General features: G+C 36.0%; 2 protein-coding genes across 3 annotated transcripts in view; one reads left to right on the top strand and one right to left on the bottom strand.

The window, feature by feature from the left end:
• Nucleotides 1-19,787, top strand: part of LOC139822989 (uncharacterized) — a 60,918-nt gene that overhangs the window by 7,432 nt on the left and 33,699 nt on the right. The gene's annotated exons all lie outside the window — the stretch shown is intronic.
• Nucleotides 1,432-15,946, bottom strand: LOC139822942 (uncharacterized). The gene is made up of 4 exons (XM_071795144.1): nt 15,867-15,946; nt 15,364-15,671; nt 6,355-6,551; nt 1,432-4,065 (listed from the first exon to the last, which is right to left on the bottom strand). The coding sequence occupies exons 2-4, from the start codon at nt 15,644-15,646 to the stop codon at nt 2,122-2,124; spliced, it is 2,424 nt and encodes an 807-aa protein (XP_071651245.1). The 5' UTR covers nt 15,647-15,671; nt 15,867-15,946; the 3' UTR covers nt 1,432-2,121.

Raw genomic sequence — 19,787 nt, 5'->3', positions numbered from 1 at the left:
GTTCTTGTACGGAGACTCTCTCGATCTTTGTAGCAGGTTCCATGATATCGTATTCTTGAAAAGTTTCAATTGGTTTGCTAACAACGATACGACGAGTGGAAACGCGTTCTCCGGTGATTAGGTCGTCGCGTCGCGCGGTGCGTGTGTCTGCGGATCGACACCCACCACCCTGAGAGTGTTAGGCGTGATTAGGTCGTCGCGTCGCCGGAGGAAATGGAGGCGCCCAAAAGACCGGTCGTCCTTCGTAACGTAATCGTAACGTAAAGCTATAATTAACAAAAGCATATATATATATATATATATATATACTCTTATTCGGCTTGTTCTTTTATAAAAATATTGATATACATACCCTTGGTTACACCAACCGGTTCAGGGATATTGATGTTGATTATCTTGAACATATATATCTGGATATACTTATATTCACAGAATATATTTATATTCTTACGTGTGTGTGTATGTATTCTAGAGTGCTAACTAATGTGTAATATATAATGTGTTAATCTAATTTTGATTACAATTTTATTTGGCGAATTGTAGGCGAATGTAAGCGATTAGCAAATAGAATAATACTCTAATAATGTATATGTATTACAGTAAAAGCGTGAAATTCAGTAAATGTGTACACTTACAAGAGCTCTAATTTATAAATATGAGTGTAGTGAGATAGAGGGGTGCAGCCCCCCACTCCATCCAAAAAACCTAATCTAACCCAACCTAATCTGTATCAGTGTGATAATAATATTGCTTATTAAAAGATATAAATTTGAAACATAAAATTTAGTAAATATGTGTCATGCGAGAGGGCCAATAAACGATCTCATTAAATTTTGGGTCCGCGGCCCGTGTTGGGCCCCAAGTTAAATTTTTTAAATGAAAAGCTCTACTTTTTCTGCTAATCAATTTAAACAACTTTTATCTGCAACATTTTTTTTATTTTCCTTATACTTTTTGAGATATTCAAGGAAAACTTGGTAACTTCTTCAATATTTAGCTTACGATATTTCGATAACTGTTTGTCAGGGACAAAAATGGTATAGGACTTTTCGACTTGATTTATTTAAAAAAAATTGGGGTACTATTGCAATAGAAATCAAGTAAAAAAGTCCTATATCACTTAAAATGTTAAAGCATTTCGTTTTCTTATATTGATAAAAATTGCAAAAAAAATATATACAAGTAAATAAGAGATAGGAAAAAAAGTACGTAAGCACGAAGCAAAATTTTAAAATGTTTTATGTGGTTTTAATATATTTTTATTAGTTAAAAATCTAATATTTACAAAAAAGTATAAATTAATAATCATTCGACTCAGCACCGTCGCACTTACTATTTACTAGATAATATCGCGCAAGGCGGATTTATTGCAAATGCCTTTCGATTATAAATTACATTTTGTTTGTTATCATAGACATCATCAAGAAAATATTCTTTTAAATTATATTTGTATTTTTCTTAATGTGCTCTACAGATTTCTCTAAAGTCTGCTATAGTATATTTATAATTTTACAAGAAAATTTACTTTACGCTCTCCGGACGATATTAACTTATTAACATATCCATCTTTTGTCTCTCGATTTTTTTCGTGAGAAAATCATTTATAATTTAATATAAAAAACTTGTGTATATATTATTAATTTATTTAATACCATTCGGAAAGCATTGTTAACACCAAAAATTGAAATTGCGTAAAAAATAACCAGAACGTTCCTTCTTTATCGAGTTTACGAGCTGGTATCGAAAAATAGGCTTAGAAAGGATCACTAGTCATAAAATTATAAAAGGAAATTAAAAACAATCATCGATATTGGTATTAGTATTAGAGCGAATTTGTCCAATTGGCATAAGGCCGAAGAAGCTAATCAAAATTAAGTCGTGAAAACGGAAATAGAAACTAGAAAAATTTGCACTTGTAAACATTGATCTTTTTAACTGGCATCACTTATCGTTTTACATAAGTTTGGAACAAAAGAGGGAAAGAAAATTATGCCATTTAATGTAAGAGAAATCAATTTAGATTTAGACTAATAGTAACGCGTTCAGGTTTCTCTAAGTATTTGTTTATCATTTTTTGACGACAACGACAACGACAACGACGAAGACGATAAAGATGACCGATCACTCGTTACTTCTGAGTGACGGTTGTTTGGTGCCAAAACTAGGTTCCAAGGGCACCAAAAAAGTGACTTTTTCACTAGCATTAGCGTCATCCGGTTTCAGAATAGGCGTATTCTTTCTAATGGGTCTTCGCGATCGCTGTAGAACCTCCTCATACGTAACGTATTCAGGTCTAACCGCTGGTCGCTGTTTCTTCAAGTAGTACACGGCGGAGGTATTCTCCGGCACGTAGCTCGGCTGAGTCGGCTTTACCGTCTGAGGTATCGGGGTTACGCTGTAACCAGCGTTAATTAGAGCGGACAACTCTTCCTGCGTCAGAGGTTGCTGCTGTTCCTTAGGAGAGGGAACACGTATGACTTGAGGGCTGTTTAACTCCCCTTGATCGACAATCTCTTCGATGGTGAGGGACTTGACCGGCGACTTTTTCAAGAGACCCGATTGAGAAATATAAACGGAGGACTGAGTCGGTGGAACTTTGAGTTTGTGCGCTTGACGAGGTTGATTGATAACAGGTTGAACGTAAGCCTGCTCTTGAATGGTAGACTCACTGGAGTGTGGTTTAGTCACCGATCTAGAAGCGTAGGTGGAGCCGGAAGCCTGATACTTGTTGACGTCGTCATTGGTAAAATAGTTATTAGGTGCCGGGAGCTTGGGAGTGCTAGGTAAAAGGTACTGGATGACCGGTGTGCCGTCAGGATCTGCTTTCTTGGCCTCTGCCTGAGCTCTGGCGGCTGCCAAAATCTCACTGTTGGCTTTGGCGCGTGACTGCTGATAGACTTTGTACAACGCTTCGGCTTGAGCCTGCGCCAGCGCCTGAGCTTGGGCTTGGGCACGCAACTGATTTCTCTCAAAGTTCAAAGCGTCGTTATGAGCCTTCTCCTGGGCCTTGACATGGGCCTGCTGCTGAGCTTCGACTTGACGTATGGCATCGGAGTGGGCCTTGTATTCAGCAGCTGCCTGAAGTCTTCTGGCTTCGGCTGCCTCGGCAGCCGCCTGCGCTTTCAACTTTGCCCTGTACGCGGCCTCTGGGTCCTTGGGTTGCAGCTGGCCCTCGATGTGAGCTCGTCCGGCATCGCTCACTTGATCTCCTTGTTGAATTTGTTCCAAAGCGCTCTGCTGCCTGTATCTCTCGTGATCGATTCTGATTTGTTCTAGAGCAGCGTCGTGATGTTTCTGATACGATGCCTGGGCGATTTTCTGAAAAGCTAAGGCCTGCGCCTCGGCCTGAGCCTGAGCCCTGGCGTTCGCTTCGGCTTCCGCCTGGGCTTTCAGCTGAGCGCCGTCATCCACGTAGTCGTATTGCGGAGACGGTCTGAAGGCTTCGACACCCTTTGGCGAATAATCAGCCGGTTGCGCCGCTTGATATTGAATTTGGACCGGCTGCTCGATTGACTGATACGTCGCCGCCACTCGTTGCTGCGGCGGATAACGAGGGGGCGGACTAGTTTCGATATGGTATTGCTCGGGTAAATGAGACGCCGAGGTCGCCGTTGATTTGATGTACTCTTGTTGCGGATAGCCGGTTTTAGGCTGCGTCGGAATCAGGTTAAACTCTTGGGCCTGATTGGCGGATACCAGTTGTAGCAACTCTTGCTCGAACGTGCCCAGCTTCGGTGAGGTGTACGATTCTACCTGATACGTGGACGCTCCGGATGGCCCGCGCGTCGATTGCAATGCCACGGCATGATTTTGCGCCTGGACCTGCGCCTGAGCTTGCGCTACAGCCTCAGCTTGAATCAACGCCTGGGGATGTAGCTGAGGTCTCGGTCTCGGAGGAACCACGGCGGGTTTGCGATAATTGTAGTATGCCTGCTGCAACGTCTGCTGCTGTTTGGCATAATCTGGAAGAGGCCTACGCTGTGGCGCATTATTGGGTCTTGTGGCGTACGGCTGCGGTTCGGTTCCGGTGAATTGTCGCAACACGGCTAAATATTCGGGTGACAGCTGAAATTTGCACATTTTTCTACATTAGTTAAACGATAATGTTTTCGCATTGAAATGATAAGTTGTCTTAATCTTAATGGTATTTCGATCAACGTTAAAAGACAGATGGCGAACCAATGGTTTTTAAGCAACGCTTGCACACGATGAAATTTTAAATATACTTACATATAAGATTACATGTTACATGTTAACACAACTTAAATGTTATGCGCGGCTAAATAATTAAATTTCGGAAATTGAGCGAACGTAAACTGAAACGTACAAAAGATATCTTTACCGTTGAAATAAGATATATATTATATATATATATATATATGTCTGTCAGTGCAATATATAACTGCCATAACTGCAACTTATCATTTAAATTGGTCAACTTTCTCAGATATATCGAGATGCAATTGAAAATGCAAATTAATAAATGAGAAATAGATCAAAGACAGACGCGAACATATAAGAAATAGCAATTGAAGGTGATAGAGCCCCATTTCACTCCATCTTTGTGTTGAACTTGATCTTACGAGCAGACGGCAAACAGATGATCGAAGGTTATTGTTCCGTGAACGAGTAGTCGCAACAGCTCGGCGGATGAGCTAGTAACCGATATAAAGAAGCGACGGTCATGAAAATGACTCATCCCGCTATAACGGTACACAAGGCCGCGGGGAAGGCTATAATTCTATAAACGTACGAGATTTGATAAAACTGGGAACTTATATCTGGTTGTCAGTGGGTGTGGTTGTACCGGTTCTGTCAGGTCGGGGCGATTAGAAGGCGTGCAAACTTGCAAGCGTTATGCAAGCGAGCGATTGCATTCGAACACGGCGCTGTCGAGCGATCACGAGCGACCGCGTAGGAGGCACACACGTACATATCGACAAAATCTCTTTCTCTTTTTCTCCTAACCGAACCCCTTATATGGATTTGTGAATGCATTAATCTAATATTGTTTATTGATCCGATCCGAATCGATCCGATGGTAATCGACAATAATAAAGATTTATCCATATCTTTGTGTATATATATATATGTGCAGCGAAAGTACAAAGATATGGATAAATCTTTATTATTGTCGATTTCCATCGCATCGATTCGGTAAACAATATTAGATTAATGCATTCACAAATCCATATTGATATCTCAAAATTTGCGGAAATTAGAGCAATTACGTAGATTTTTTTAGACAGAAATCGGTAACCCCTTTATTATAGCAATTTTTCTAATGCTATTATATTCTTTAGTCTTTTCTCTTTACCCTTATTACATATATAATTCTAAGATTCGGATGATTAGTTCTTGAGTTATAGATAAATGTGTACATACATACACACATACACATGCACATACGGACATTTATTTTTAATGCGATTTTCCGACATTTTAGAACATTCAGAACACATTGGCATCGAAAATTGAACAAATTTTTCTTCGGTCTTTTCAATATATGCTTATTTCATATATAATTTTTTAAGATTTGCTTGATTAGATCTAAATTTATACGCGATCAAAGGTCCATACACGAGATTTACGAAAACAAAGCTTTCTCTATGAGAAAGTAAAAATTGAAGTTTTTTCTCTCTTCCGAAAACTGTGAATTTTTGAGTTGTGACAGTATTTTTCCGGGGTGCAATATATATATATATATATATATATATATATATATATATATAATTCATGTATTTTAATAATATAATCAACTCAATGATATTAACCATAAATATTTAGTTCCATCTTTAAAGACCTATGTAGCGCCTACAAATGTTATTTAAAAGCTAGATAAATATTAGTGATAATTATTTTAAAAATTTCAAGCTTATAAAAGTTTAATTTCTTTAACAAAAAATGATAAAGCGCTGAGAAAGAGAGAGAAAGAGAGAGAGGTGCCCAGCGTTTCACGGCTTTTGTAGCATGGAATGTACAATCTCTCGTTATCCTCGCAGTGCACTGGTGAAATGGAAATCCTCGTATAAGTAATGAAAGTAATGGAGTCGAGCCATGACTACTACCACGTTGCATCAGAACGCCTAGATCTTAAAAGCGGACTTGGAGTCTCTCTCTCTCTCTCTCTCTCTCTCTCTCTCTCTCTCTTTCTCTGCCATTCGTTCAAGCATCGTAGAAAAATACTCTGTTCATGGCTAGTTAGTCAGCACGTTAGTGGGTGATAGGCGGTCAATAGTCATGGTTGACCAACGACAATAATGTTAAATATTCGATGAAACATTTGTTACTGAACATTCTACGATGCGATTATCATGTTGAAATTTAACGGATGTATACAATATTATTTCATACCTCTTGAGAGTCATCACCGTGTCGAATAACGAATTGGCTAGGTGAAGCCCCATAAATGGCGCTGCTTGAAACTGGTGACCTCTTGACGGGATCTTTGATATCAATCTCTAGCAAAACAATGTCATCGGCATTGGCCACCGATGATACCGTCTTCTTGGCGACGCTGGTCTCCTCTCCAACAGAGATTGTCAAGAGACCTGTTAATTTCAAATATTATAACATACAAAACTATAGTTTATTTAGAAATTTAGACTATTTTGATTTAAATTAAAGATTACTTTATCTAAAAATTAAAATTACTTTCACAGATGTTTTATCAACAAATATATATACATATGTTTGTGTGTGTGTGTGTGTGTGTGTGTGTGTGTGTTAGAAATTCTTCAGAACATGAACATTGTCCACTGCATAAAATGTCAAATACTATCTAAATATCCTTTTGGAGTTTGATAGTTGAATAATCGAACGTGGAAGTGACTTTTACCTGTATCGTTCTGCCTGACCGCGAACGCTTAGAACGGTGCTGGGAAAGCAACGTAGAGAAAGTTACAAGCGACGTGCGCTCAAGAAACTCTTCCCACGGATTTTGCTTTCAACATTTTCAGACGCCTCGTCGTGGCGGAAAGAGATAAGCATATGAATTCGCATATACGATTCGGCTAACAAACTGGAACGCGTTAATTCTTAAGGACTTTTTACGCTATGACAATAAAATTAGAAAAGGTATCTTACGTATCGATAAAATTACCGAAAAGTTTGATCTCAATTTATATTTGCATTAGTACACAGCTTGAACGGAGCTTGATAATAAGAAAATCGACAAATCTTATTTTCTTCCGAGAGGATAAGGTAAAATTAAAATTGTATTGCAAAACTTACGTTGCAAACTTACGTATAAAAGATTAATATTCGCATACAAAAACATTTCATGTACTATGTAGGTACTACTGACAGTAGTCTTTTTTTATAAGTTAATAGTCAAAGTCATGTATAGCCTCTGTTAGAATGCCGGATTAATTCATCACAATGTCTTTGTTTCTGATGCTAAGATATATATTATTGGCTTTATTGTAAATTTTGTTGGAACGTTGTGTACTGGCCTCGATAACTCTAATAAATTCTCTACATTGATAATTTATATTTCAAATATATTTAATCTTAATGTAATCGTTTATGGTACTTGAAATGCTTAAATAGTTGAATTGTATACATATATATAAGTAGTTCTGAAAACGGTTTTTTAACTAGTTCTAATGAATTAAAAGTTTAGTTTTGACGATTATTCTTGGGTGATCCTAAAAGTGAGGTTGAGGAAAGTTATCCTTCTTACTTTTTTTTTCTCTTTATGCCTAGACCATCACGTAAGCGAGGCGTAATGATCATGATCTCGCAAAACACGCGCCTTTATTACTAGTTTCCTCTTCGGCAATCTACCCGCCACTAAGAATCACAAGTTATTATCGCAAAACTTGGTTTGTACATCATACCGTGAAAATGTAATTGTAGTGCTTTGATGAGAAACGGTAAGGGTATAAAAGAGTGCTTTGAGGAAGCAATGTCTTGCTACCTTGTTACGATTTTTTAACAGAGATAAATTTATTTTCTAAAAATATGCTGTTAGAAAGAATATGGTGTTGGAAAGATCATCTTTCAAAGATGTGATGTAAGAAAGATTATATATATATATGTATATATAATAAATATATAAAATAAAACTTTTAATACTTAATTAAAAATAAAAAAATATTGTAACTTCTATTTAAAGCAAATTAGAATTAAATCGATATAAAATATAGCTAATAAAAACTATTTTATTTTATTTAAAAGAAATTTTCATACTTTAATTCATCGTCACACTGTAAGATTTCCAATATAAAGAATCTTCCTTGACTCTTTTTCATTTTCCTCTTTTAAGTTAATCTTAAATTGATCTACGATTTTCTTTATCCTTTGTTAAGTTGATCTTTTTCAAAAATCAATTGTCATAAAACCAATTATTTTATTAAATTACTTTCATTAAAATAAATAAAAATTTTCTAACAAATTGACCTTCTCAATATGTTTGAATGAGTTCTTTATTAAAATTTAGACAGGTTTTATTTGTGTGTTTACTGATGTAAGTGCATTTAAGTGTATAATATAACGTATAAAAAATGAAAAGTTTTAATAAATTATATATTTGCTGAAAATTCTCGCATTGAGAAAAGAGACGTAAAATGTGTCTGTACGTCGAAGAATTTTTATCCTGAAAATTTCATATATTATAATTGAGAAAGACATTTTGAAATAAATTATTGCATTACTTTGCTTCCTGTAGAAACTATGTTTAAACGCGGTCGCGCAGGTCCTTATTTTGAAATAGCAGAGAGGAAAGCGCACAGGCAATCCGGTTAACTTTCCTTCTTTTGTTAGTCCGTGAGATATTCCGCGGATGTGCGTAATTTTTCCCTCGTTGAGTAATACTACATGCGCGTCCTTAGGAGGAAGCCACAGTTAAGTAACATCCCCCATACCGCGAATGCACGCACACGATTAACAAATCTCACCTAATTAACGCGTCGCGGAGTTTGCACCTTTAATTTAATATCATCAATTTGGTATTATCAATTTACATTTATATATATTTACATATTTACATTTGTGTACTTTACGTTTATCGCGCTCTGAAGGTTGTTAATTTGTGTTATTTTTCACGATTATTAAATTAAATAGATATTGTGTGTCACAAATTTTTAGATGAAGATGAAAGCAATATACCTACAAAGTTATATTCTTTATTATTCATTTTTCAAGTAAACATTACTTTAACGGCATGTAAATTGTAGTGATGTACAATGTCGAAAGTTGAATAATTATCATTATTTACAGGTATCTTAAATTAATTTCACATCGGTATTGCTTTTATATATATTTTAAACAAAATTGCATTAAATTTGCTTATACGAGACATTTTTTCGCATTGCGAAAAGATATAGCTTGGATATTGTCCTAATTACGCGCGCGCGTGCGTGTGTGTGTGTGTGTGTGTGTGTGAGAGAGAGAGAGAGAGAGTTGAAATAAGAGTTGAAATGTTTCAATATATCCGGCAATAATACAATGCAATACGTGGAAATGTAGATAATGTGTATTCAATGTGCATTAACTATAGCATAAGCTTTGGTCTCATATACAAAGATATTAATTATCTGACCTTTTTCACCCCTCAAATTATTTCATTGGCATAAAGTCGGAAACGTCTATTATTCTCACTGTGCACACGAGAAGGGTACAGTACGTGTGAGCGTATTGTATGATCTTCCCATGTTATTTTACTTTATTCCTTCGATTCTCTTCGCTCCTATTATCATTATTTACATTACATTATATGGTGATTACGAGCGATAATCATTAACAGTAGAAACATATCTATGTGCATACACATACTATTCCTTGCAAAATTTATAACGCATCTGAAAGCTTTCACAATGGGATATATATTTCAGTGTCAAATTATGCATTCTATCGTAATGTGTTCTAATCGAGATCTAATCTTGAAAAGAGATGGATGGAAATTATTTATTAGTTTCAGCAACTTTGAGGGGATATTCTGGTTTGAAAGGTCGTGAGAAAAGGTATTTTTTCGGAATTTTTTTATAACGAAAACAAAAAAGCGAATAATGCTAAACTTTGCATGTTTTTTTGAACTTATTTTAAAAATATATTTATATTTTCTAATTAACAAAACTAGGAGCTCGCAAGAAAAAATGTATATGGACGGTGTAAATGATTCTGTTCTAGGTATGTAAAACGCAAAAACCAAAAAATTTCTTATTCAGGAGAAATGTGGCTGTCGTCTAGAACTAAACCAATATTTCTATTCTGGACAAAATGGCGGCCGTTTTATTAAAAATATCAGTTTTTTATAAATTCTGTTAGTATTTTATTAAAAGGGAAAAACTAATAAACGTATAATGTTTTTATCTACGTATAATTCTAATCTAGTTTAGACGATAGCCACACTTCCTCTGAATAAGAAAATTTTCGGTTTTTGCGTTTCAGATGCCTTATAGAACTAGAACAGCTGGAATCATAAAATAAAAATATATTTAAAATATTTGAAAAATATTTTTATAAAGTAAGACTAAAAGAACATGCAAAGTTGAACGTTATTCGCGATTTTTGTTTTTTTACAAAAAATTCTTGAAAAATACCTTTTTTATGATTTTTCAAACCAGAATATTCCCTTAAATGTAATGATAGGCGCCATACGATATTTCGTCCTAAATAAATATCTATAACAAAATGACATAAAAATGTTAATGTCAACGCACCGTTTTGGATTGTAACGTACATATGGGCTTTAATTTTTTTTTTTCGGGGAAAATTTATAATGATCAATTTTTCTTCTTTCCCGCCGAACGTATAAATTATAATTACCACCGAGCAAAGATTCGATCAGTCTTACACGAATAAGCGGTCTTTCAAAACCGCGGCATTAGGTTTAATAGGTTCGAGCGTTAGATTAGAGGTGAAATTAGTGATGCAATAAGGACAATGCGAAACCACGCCATCGACCTTTCACTTTCGGATAATCTGTCCCGAGTATAATATCTGATCGAGATCGAGATTCCTCAAGGCCATATAATATTTCTACTCTATTCTGACAAAAAAAAGTATCCATATTTGGATATTGATATTTTAAAATACATTTGCTTTAAAAATGAATCTTGTTTAAAAAGAAATAAACGAGAAAGCTCATTGAAAACTATTGTTAGTTTATATGTTACAATGCACATCATTCTGTATATCATGTGATGATGTTTTGTTTGTCATGTATCAGCAAATTCGTTTCCTTAATTCTTTGATTCTTTCTCCTAGCTCCAGTCCTTTTCTCTTTTAAATCTAAAATACAATAATTAAGTACGATAAACGATAAAGTCGAGCCTTAATAGTCTTAGCGCTGTTCAGAATCAAATATAAATTAATATTATTTAATTAAATTAATATAGGTTGTATTAATATAATATTAAATACTAAACTTACGATACTTGAATAAATAAACGCGTGGATTGTGAAATTTGTTTAAGAGTTTATTTAAGAGTATTGAGCTAACGATAAGTGTTCTATATGAGGATCGGTAAACGTAAGTAAGAATGGAAAAGTAAGGCCCTAGAAAACAGAAAAAGATGTAAAAGAGCTTTGACTGCGATATTCCATACTGGCAGTGGATAATGGTAGCTACACTAGCGTATATTCTGTGACATATTATTACTAGCAGTTTTCCCTTTTCGTTCTACATATATAGCTCTTCAAGTTGTGCGCAAGACTTCCGCCTCAATCGCGGGCCATTGTATTACCCATCCTGGGTCGTTCGCGTATAATATGATATGCATGAGGAATATATATGTACAAATATACAAAAGTTCTCAAACCACATTACAGATATCCAGAGATTTCTCTCTCTCTCTCTCTCTCTCTCTCTCTCTATATATATATATATATATATATATATATATATATATATGTATACACACACACACACATTATATGCGTGGGTCATTCTTATACGCGACGAAACATCGCGCGAAAGCAAGACGATACGCGAGACAAAAATTCTAAGTACATTCGGCAAAATACCATTGTATGTACCATTATACGTGTATTATACGTAGCGATCTTCCGTCTCGACTACTTTCGGTTTTCAAGTTGGTTGCAGTTGCAGCTGCAACTCGGTATTACGGAAGGTATATTGGTTAGAAAGGCGATACCGTTCGTTCACGCGGTTTATGTTCGACGTCGATTTCTCAATCGATGGCGATACGAGCGCGTGAGATTTTTTTGTCTCTCTTGACTGTCGTGACCACCATGATTGATTTGTATCACAAATGATTTATATACATATAAAGTAAGTAAATAATAAATCTAAAAGAATAAAAATAATTGTCATGGTCGAGTATTCGATGGTTAACGATAACGCCTGTAAATAAATGCCACTGCTCACCGCGAGTGGTTCCATGTGAAGCGACTTGTGTATAATTGGTATATAAAAACTATGTCTACAGTTATAACTACATTAACTACATGTAGGAAATTTGCTGGGTGATAAATTGTAAAAAATACAATTAATACAATTGACGATACGTGACTTCTTTTCTATATATCATTGATTATAAATTACAGTTGTTCATTATTAGATACCTTTGATATGCAACTTGAAATAAACTTCTTACTTCTTACATCTCCATTGTAAACAAGTTTTTTTTTTAATTTTTTTAAAATCACTGTTATCTATATTATATACTATCTCGTTGTTTCGCCCCAAATCTATTAAAAAAAAAAATATTTTGTAGCAAGTAAATATTTGATATATGTGCATACAATTAATGCAATTAATCTAATGCAGAATCAGGAAAATACAACGATAAAGTATTCATCGTGAAACACGTAGTGTGAGAGTAAAAATCTATCTCGTCGTATCATAGCGACGACGTGGAAGATCTCGATAACATGCAATAATAGCCTAGGAAGGAAACGCGTTTCTTAACTTGACGCTTTTTTTATACATTGGGGGAAGCGGGAGATCATGAAACGCAGATTCGAGTTCTCATTGCGGCATTGTATCAGCGTGTCGAGGAGGAAATTAGGTAAAGAGACCCTCCGGCTTCTCGTGCGATTATCATTACGTGATTACGTGGGTTCCTTTCGAAGATGAGAAAATCCGATAGCTTCGCATTATGAGAAAGATGTTTTGCAGCGGTGTCATGGACTATGTATGAAGAAACTCGTAAACTTGGTAAAAATAAAATTGCATGGCGAACGTGTCGAGTGGAAATCGTAAGATTGCAGGACATAGTCGTTCTCTGAGTAAACGTGTGTCAGAGAGAAGTAACTTTCTATCGGTCTAATACTTGAACATTGCCATCTGTATTGCTACTACTAGTTGAACTACAGTATTAACGAGTAAAACTGCATTAAATCATGTTACATTCATTAAACGTGAACATTTCAGTTTATCAATCAGAAATATATTGACAATAGAGAAAAATAGATTGAGAAGAACAATGCTGTATCAATGCAAACACATTTATATAAACACGTTTATAAATATAAAATCTTGTAAAACATCTTATAAAACATGAATGCGTCGCTCTAATATCGTTCTTCTAAACTTCTAAAGCGTAAATTTTGGGATTTTAAAATATGAGATAATCTTCGAATATTTTTCAAGTGAATACTTAATTACGAGACGCATGTGTACAATAGAATGGATTCTTTACGCGAGTATAATAGTTGATACAATATCTCGGAAGTTAGTATAATACAATCGGCCGGTAACCTGGAAAGTTAATGCATTCATTGCAATTCATTGGAGATTTACGACAGTTTATGCGTAATTATCTCTCATTATAGTTAATTGGATCTGCTCTCATCTAGGCACTTTGCAATCGAATTGACTTTCCCATCTTCGAATAGATAGTGACGACATTTCACTTTTGCAAGACTCTTTTATTCTTATATCATTTTGTTAATCTCGAATTTCCTGCATATAAAGATTACATCTTCAAATGAAATGTTAAGTATTAATTTTATTGATAAAAGAGAGCCCACAACAGACACATTACTAACATTTCTTTCAGTCAGTATAACGTTTGCATATAAAATTTTTCGTGATCGTAAACGATAGATTTCGAGAATTGCACCGAGAATCTTATTACATTTGGTTTTGTATCTTTATCAATTCTTTCAAAGAATTGGAGCTATTGTACTGTTTAAAGCCATTACTAAGGTATTTATTGCGTTCTATTAAATAAAAAGTATTGCTACCGATGTAGTAAAACTGGAGGACTCATCAGCGCGTGTGTAAACGAATGTCGCGTATTGAATATTGCCATGTAATGTATAACGCCATTTAATGTATCGCATTGTAGAACGCGATTTATATAAGATAGAGACGACTGGCAGTATTAAATAATGTGTAGTACCTACATCCCTCTCCAAGACTACATCCCTCCAGCTATAATATGTGCATCGCTATATATTGATATTTTCAAAGCAATTAATCATTTTAAGTAATTATTTATTATAGTATTTTCGTTTATAGATTTGTGTTTAAAACGCGAATCATTAATCAATCAATCAATCGAGAAACAGCTGTACGGAGCATGGGAATTACACTAATCCGATAATCTGACAAAGATAATCGGGCAAGTTTTGTGGTAATCTTAAAATCTTTAATAAAATACGCGCGTAGCTCAAAACGATGAATTCAAAAATATTATGCCACTGATAAAGCAGCTCTCTTTTTTTAGCTTTGACAATGAGATTTATAATATTTGAAAATTAAACGCGCATCTAGCGCTCTCAAAATAAAAAGCAAAAATCTACTTAAACATTTTCAACATTTGAAAAATATTTTATTGTGATTCGCGCTATTATTTTCGTCAAAGAACAAAAACGCAAAGTGATCTTTCTGTATATACTTTAACATAGAGATATATTATTCGCGGATATATCTACATATGGAGGGATAAAAACCACAGTGGTGTAAGTCGAATGTTTAAAAATATTGTCTCGTGTGCATAGATGCAATCTGTACAATATATAAATTGCATCTATGCACACGAGAAAATATTTTTAAAAATTTGACTTACACCACTGTGGTTTTTACCCCTCCATATATGGTATATATACAGAGTGGACATAGACTAAAACAAATCCAAAATGCGCTTTCTTCAGCTTTTCGCAAGTGGTTCCATCTCCTAGATTCCTGAGAACAGCAGAATCCATTTTTCCCGCACAAAATTCACAGCCGCGCCGCGTTTCGCGGTAAAAGAAACACACACGCGTGGGTTTTATCGCGTCGCACGTATCATACACAGCCGCAGCGTATCGTTCCACAGGGAAGTACGTAACAAGACATCGACAAGAGGAAACGATGTGGATCGGGTCGTAAGCACTTTTGCCGAAGCACCCTGTGAAAATTTCGTCCTTTTTCCCGCGAAAATGTGATGATGGTGTGATCGCACTCACCTGCGAGGATAAGCAGCCACATGGTGAGAGCAAATGAGTGACGGAACGCCGAGCGAATGTTTGGTGGAAGTGGAGTTGTAGTGGCTTTATAGTCCGAGGGGAAAGGCCGCGCCCGCGATCCGGACCAGGTGGGGTTCTCATATCCGCCACTTTTCCGCAGCGTATCGCGCACTCGAGCGCACATTCGGCACATACTCGGCATATAGGCGCAAGTCCTGCCGTTGCGTCGCGTCGCGTCAGACTCCTTCTTTAATTTTTTCCTTACTTTCTCCATTATTTCCATATCATGCGTTTGGCCTAAACCTAAACTGGAATTTTATTATTTACGTATTAACGAAACAAAGGGTGGCGCGACAACCAATGATCACCGACCAGCGCGGCGATCATCCCTAAACTATCCGTCGACTGGTCATCGTTACGATCGTTACTCGTTACTCGTTACTCGTTGTTAGCCCGGTGGACGAGTTATAGTAAAGAGTTATAGTAAGACGAGATACACGTACCGTAGATACAATTCTGTTTGATTTGATTTCCAAACTGGATCGGTTACTATACTCTGGTACTGGCGCTATATTGCAATCGCACGCGCCATGCGCCATGCAACAGCCGAGTCAGGCTTCCTTCCAGGACTTTTCTCGTAGCGTGTCGTAGATTGTATAAATTTACATTGTATACTCTAGTTGTATAAGTAAACTCGCGCGATGCACGTGTGCATGCGAGCTGGTGTGACTAAGTGCACACGAAAGATACGAAAGATACGAGTGCGGCCGCTTTGCTCGCTATAAAGCGAGCTGCCACCGCGCCGCGCCGCGCCGTGGGAAAGGCAATCGGTCGGTCGGTCGTTCGCAAGAAAAACAGCCGGGATATAGATTAGATGAATGCGTGCTCCCGAAACCGCTTTCAATTCGTCTTCGCGCGCAAATGACACATACCTATGTATAACTTATTGTTAGACAGTAAATGAAAACAAAAATAAAAACGAAAACTTGGCACATGCTTTTACGTTTTACGTTTTCCATTGTGCGATGTTATTTCAGATAAGTTCCAGGATGGAGAGTATTATATTGAGAATGTTGACGAAACACTTTTATTCTCTCTCTTTCAGCAAATGATATCCAAAGCTGTATCTTGACGACGGTATCTCTTTTGTTGGCGCTTATAAGAGAGCTGTATATCCTAGAGTTGAGATACGCGATAAAGATTATTAAATCATTTTTATCACATTTCGCCTTTTTGCCCTTATTTTTGTAAAAAATTTGTGGTTGCAATTTATTTGTCAAATTTGATGTACATGTGGCATTTGGGTTGCGTCGACATTAGATCTAGATACATCGGTGTTTGGTTTTTTCACGAAACTGCGGCATACGCAGGCCTTTGCTGGCGTGTGCCGCGATACTTTCGCATCGCGATCTCACGCCGTTTATTCGCCGTAAGCGAGCGTGTGACTCGTTAATAACAAAATCGTGATTGCACGAATTCGGACGGTCAGATGATAACTAAAATAGTAGAAAAATGCGATCTCTCTCTTTCTCTCTCTCTCTCTCTCTCTCTGTGTTCGGGTACTTTACAATGTATTTTCAAAAATTTGTTTTCAGCAAAAACGTCATGTTCAGCAACGTCTGAATAGCTCAAATATCTGTTTGACATACACGAAATTAATCAATATTTAATTATTTTAGTATATTTGGTAAATTATAGTATCTGATTTCTCATCATGTGATCCGCATGAGGCATCCTCTTGTCAGAATTACGTCAGATAGAGGTGCAACTTTTGGTGATTTTTTGGCATCGCTTTCAAGGTGCATATACTTGCATAGGATATGGAGCGTATGAGGTATAACCGCGGATTGAGAAGTAACAGGAAGTACAGCTACAAATCGTCTGAGATCTGGGATCTGGGATCTCTTTGGAATTGAAATTGATTGCATTCGAGTGAAAGTGGTATTAATTGATGTGTGAATCTGAGGAAATCCGTAAGCATACTGATCGTTATTGTCTATTGCATGGTTATGATATTCTTGTCTCGTAATTCAATCAAGCCGATGCCGATTAGAATTTTTATATCGAGAAAATAAGAGCTATAGCAAGATAGTACATTCTCGAGATGAATAATACCTATACATTGCATGTCTTCCAGTACAGCGGATTGTATGATGTAATTTTCTTGCAACCCCTGCCTCGATAAATTATTCACTTTTTACTTTGCTTTATTATGCTTGATATACTTGTTAATTTCAGTAATTTTTGCACTTATAATCGGAATATCTCAATTAACATCGCGGAATGTTTCGTAGCTCAGTATGAGTACAATAGATTAGTATGCTAGGGATCATGAGTTCGATCCCGATCACCCCGCACATATTCCTTTTTTAAGAGGAAGTAAAAAGAATTTTTAAGAGTTCTAAGAACTCGAAATTACAAGAAGAATCCCCCGAGGGTGGATATTGTTTAAATAGAGTGCGTCTCTATTTGCATCTCTACATTATCATGTAATATGGATTTTTTGAAAGTTTTTTCCCATATTTTTTACTCTGGAGCTCGTTCTTCCAGTACGCTTATGTTGTGTAATAAGTATAATTTAAATCAGATGTTATGCAGGTTATGGGCTGAGATCCTGGGTACTGCAGTTTACTAGTTGATAGGATCTTTTTTATTAAAAAAAAACACACACACACAAAAAATCGCGCGCAAGTTTAAAATCAGGTAAATCGTATTGTTAGATTGGAGAATTATATTTCGACGTCATTGCACAAACATGCACGGCTTGTGCTTATATTCACGTCATCTATTCAAGCGTGACCCTTGGCGACGATCGTTTCGTGCGTATCAGATGGCTGCGTTTTGTGCAATACCGCATATACCGTATGGTATATCCGGAAATCAAACGATAAAATCTGTCGTACTATTGTTTGCGTAACATATAAATCTTTGCATCTGACATACGACATACGACAGTATGAGCGTATGCTCGTGCGTGTGTGTGAATGTGAACGATCGGTGATCTATTTCGATCGTTTTGCCAAAAATTTGACCACACCAATTCGTGAACAGCACAATTGATGGAGGCTGATGGTGTTCACATTTATTTCTACATAAATTACCCGAACACACTTTATGTGCCACTTTCTAATTGCATTCTGGAAGCCGTCCCGTAGCTACATAGTGGTAAAAAAAATGTAGGAAAGGATTAGTAATCTTCACACTAATGTACTACCTCATAATTGTATCTACTTAATCATTAGCTATGATTTGCGATGTGAGTGACAGAAATGAGAGTTGATCGCACGCGAGCAACGCGACGTGCTTTACATTTGTCGTGTACTGTCCATGTATATGTGACTCAACTTCATTATTAGCTTACGTGTCACTATATGAATTTATTGCAGCTTGTCATGAAACGAGGTGTACAACTATCTATATGGAATGTCCAAGAACTCACTTTTGCACATTTTTAAGTAATTTATATAGCTATGTAAAGATATACATATCGCACCCCCTAAGATGCTTATGTCTTATAATAGTGTCATAAGTCTATATGCGAAATCCGCTACACGGGGCAGAAGTATCGTTATTCTTTTCACCATGGTTATGTTGCGGTTTCCTGGATGTACATATGATATAATATATGTCATATATAAATTGACGAATGAATCACAGCAGACCTCTTTAAGAAACAGTATAAGTTTCATTATAACAAAATATCGTAATCGTATCATAATCGTAATTGCGTTAGTTATCTCTGTATAATTCAAAAAATTGAATATTCTTCTCGGAATGGGATATATCTATGTATATATATTTTATTATACTTGTATACTTGTTATAAATTTCTTAATTGTTTATTATTTTATCAGTCTTGAGTTTGTTTGATTTTTTTTTATGAGTTTGTTGCATCTCTTATCTTATCGTCGTGTTATTAATAACGTTTGTAAAATAACTATATATATAACTGCATTTATAACATTTCCCATATGACATATGTTAGTAAGACTTCATAACGATTAATTGTAAGCTAATAAAAAAGTAGCTTGTTGTTAACATTGTTAAATTGGCATTATTGCTAGAACTCTGTCGCGTTGTAGTTCCGTTTGTCAATATGATACTCGAGGTGTCGGGTAAAATTGTATATAACGTTACACAAATCCGTGCGATAACTGTGTATTGCGTGTGTTTAACCGATCTATATCTATCTATCGTTTTACCTATTTCGTTATTAGCCTCGAACGGCCTAGAGAAAGAGCGGCTCTTATCCGCTTTGCGACTTATCCGGCCCGCCGCAAAAGACATTCACAACCTTTCGATAACGAAAGTGAGCCAAGTAACGTCCTTGACTTTACTTCCTAGTCGACGCCTACATAACATCCTATTTCTGATTTTCGCAAGAGTTTGCAATCAAGTTTCTCTTCCTTAACAGTTTTAAACTA

This window comes from Temnothorax longispinosus, chromosome 1 (genome assembly GCF_030848805.1).
Source record: "Temnothorax longispinosus isolate EJ_2023e chromosome 1, Tlon_JGU_v1, whole genome shotgun sequence".
NCBI classification, from domain to species: Eukaryota; Metazoa; Arthropoda; class Insecta; order Hymenoptera; family Formicidae; genus Temnothorax; species Temnothorax longispinosus.
The sequence above is the reverse complement of the archived record's forward strand: the minus strand, read 5'-3'. Positions and strand labels throughout refer to the sequence as shown.

Bases quoted from the DNA above. Each gene is read 5' to 3' on its own strand.
- LOC139822942 (XM_071795144.1), bottom strand. From the start codon at position 15,646: ATGGAAATAATGGAGAAAGTAAGGAAAAAATTAAAGAAGGAGTCTGAC. The intron at 6,552-15,363 runs GTGAGTGCGATC...TGAAATTAACAG, and splicing joins GTGGCTGCTTATCCTCGCAG to GTCTCTTGACAATCTCTGTT. The intron at 4,066-6,354 runs GTATGAAATAAT...TGCAAATTTCAG, and splicing joins ACGGTGATGACTCTCAAGAG to CTGTCACCCGAATATTTAGC.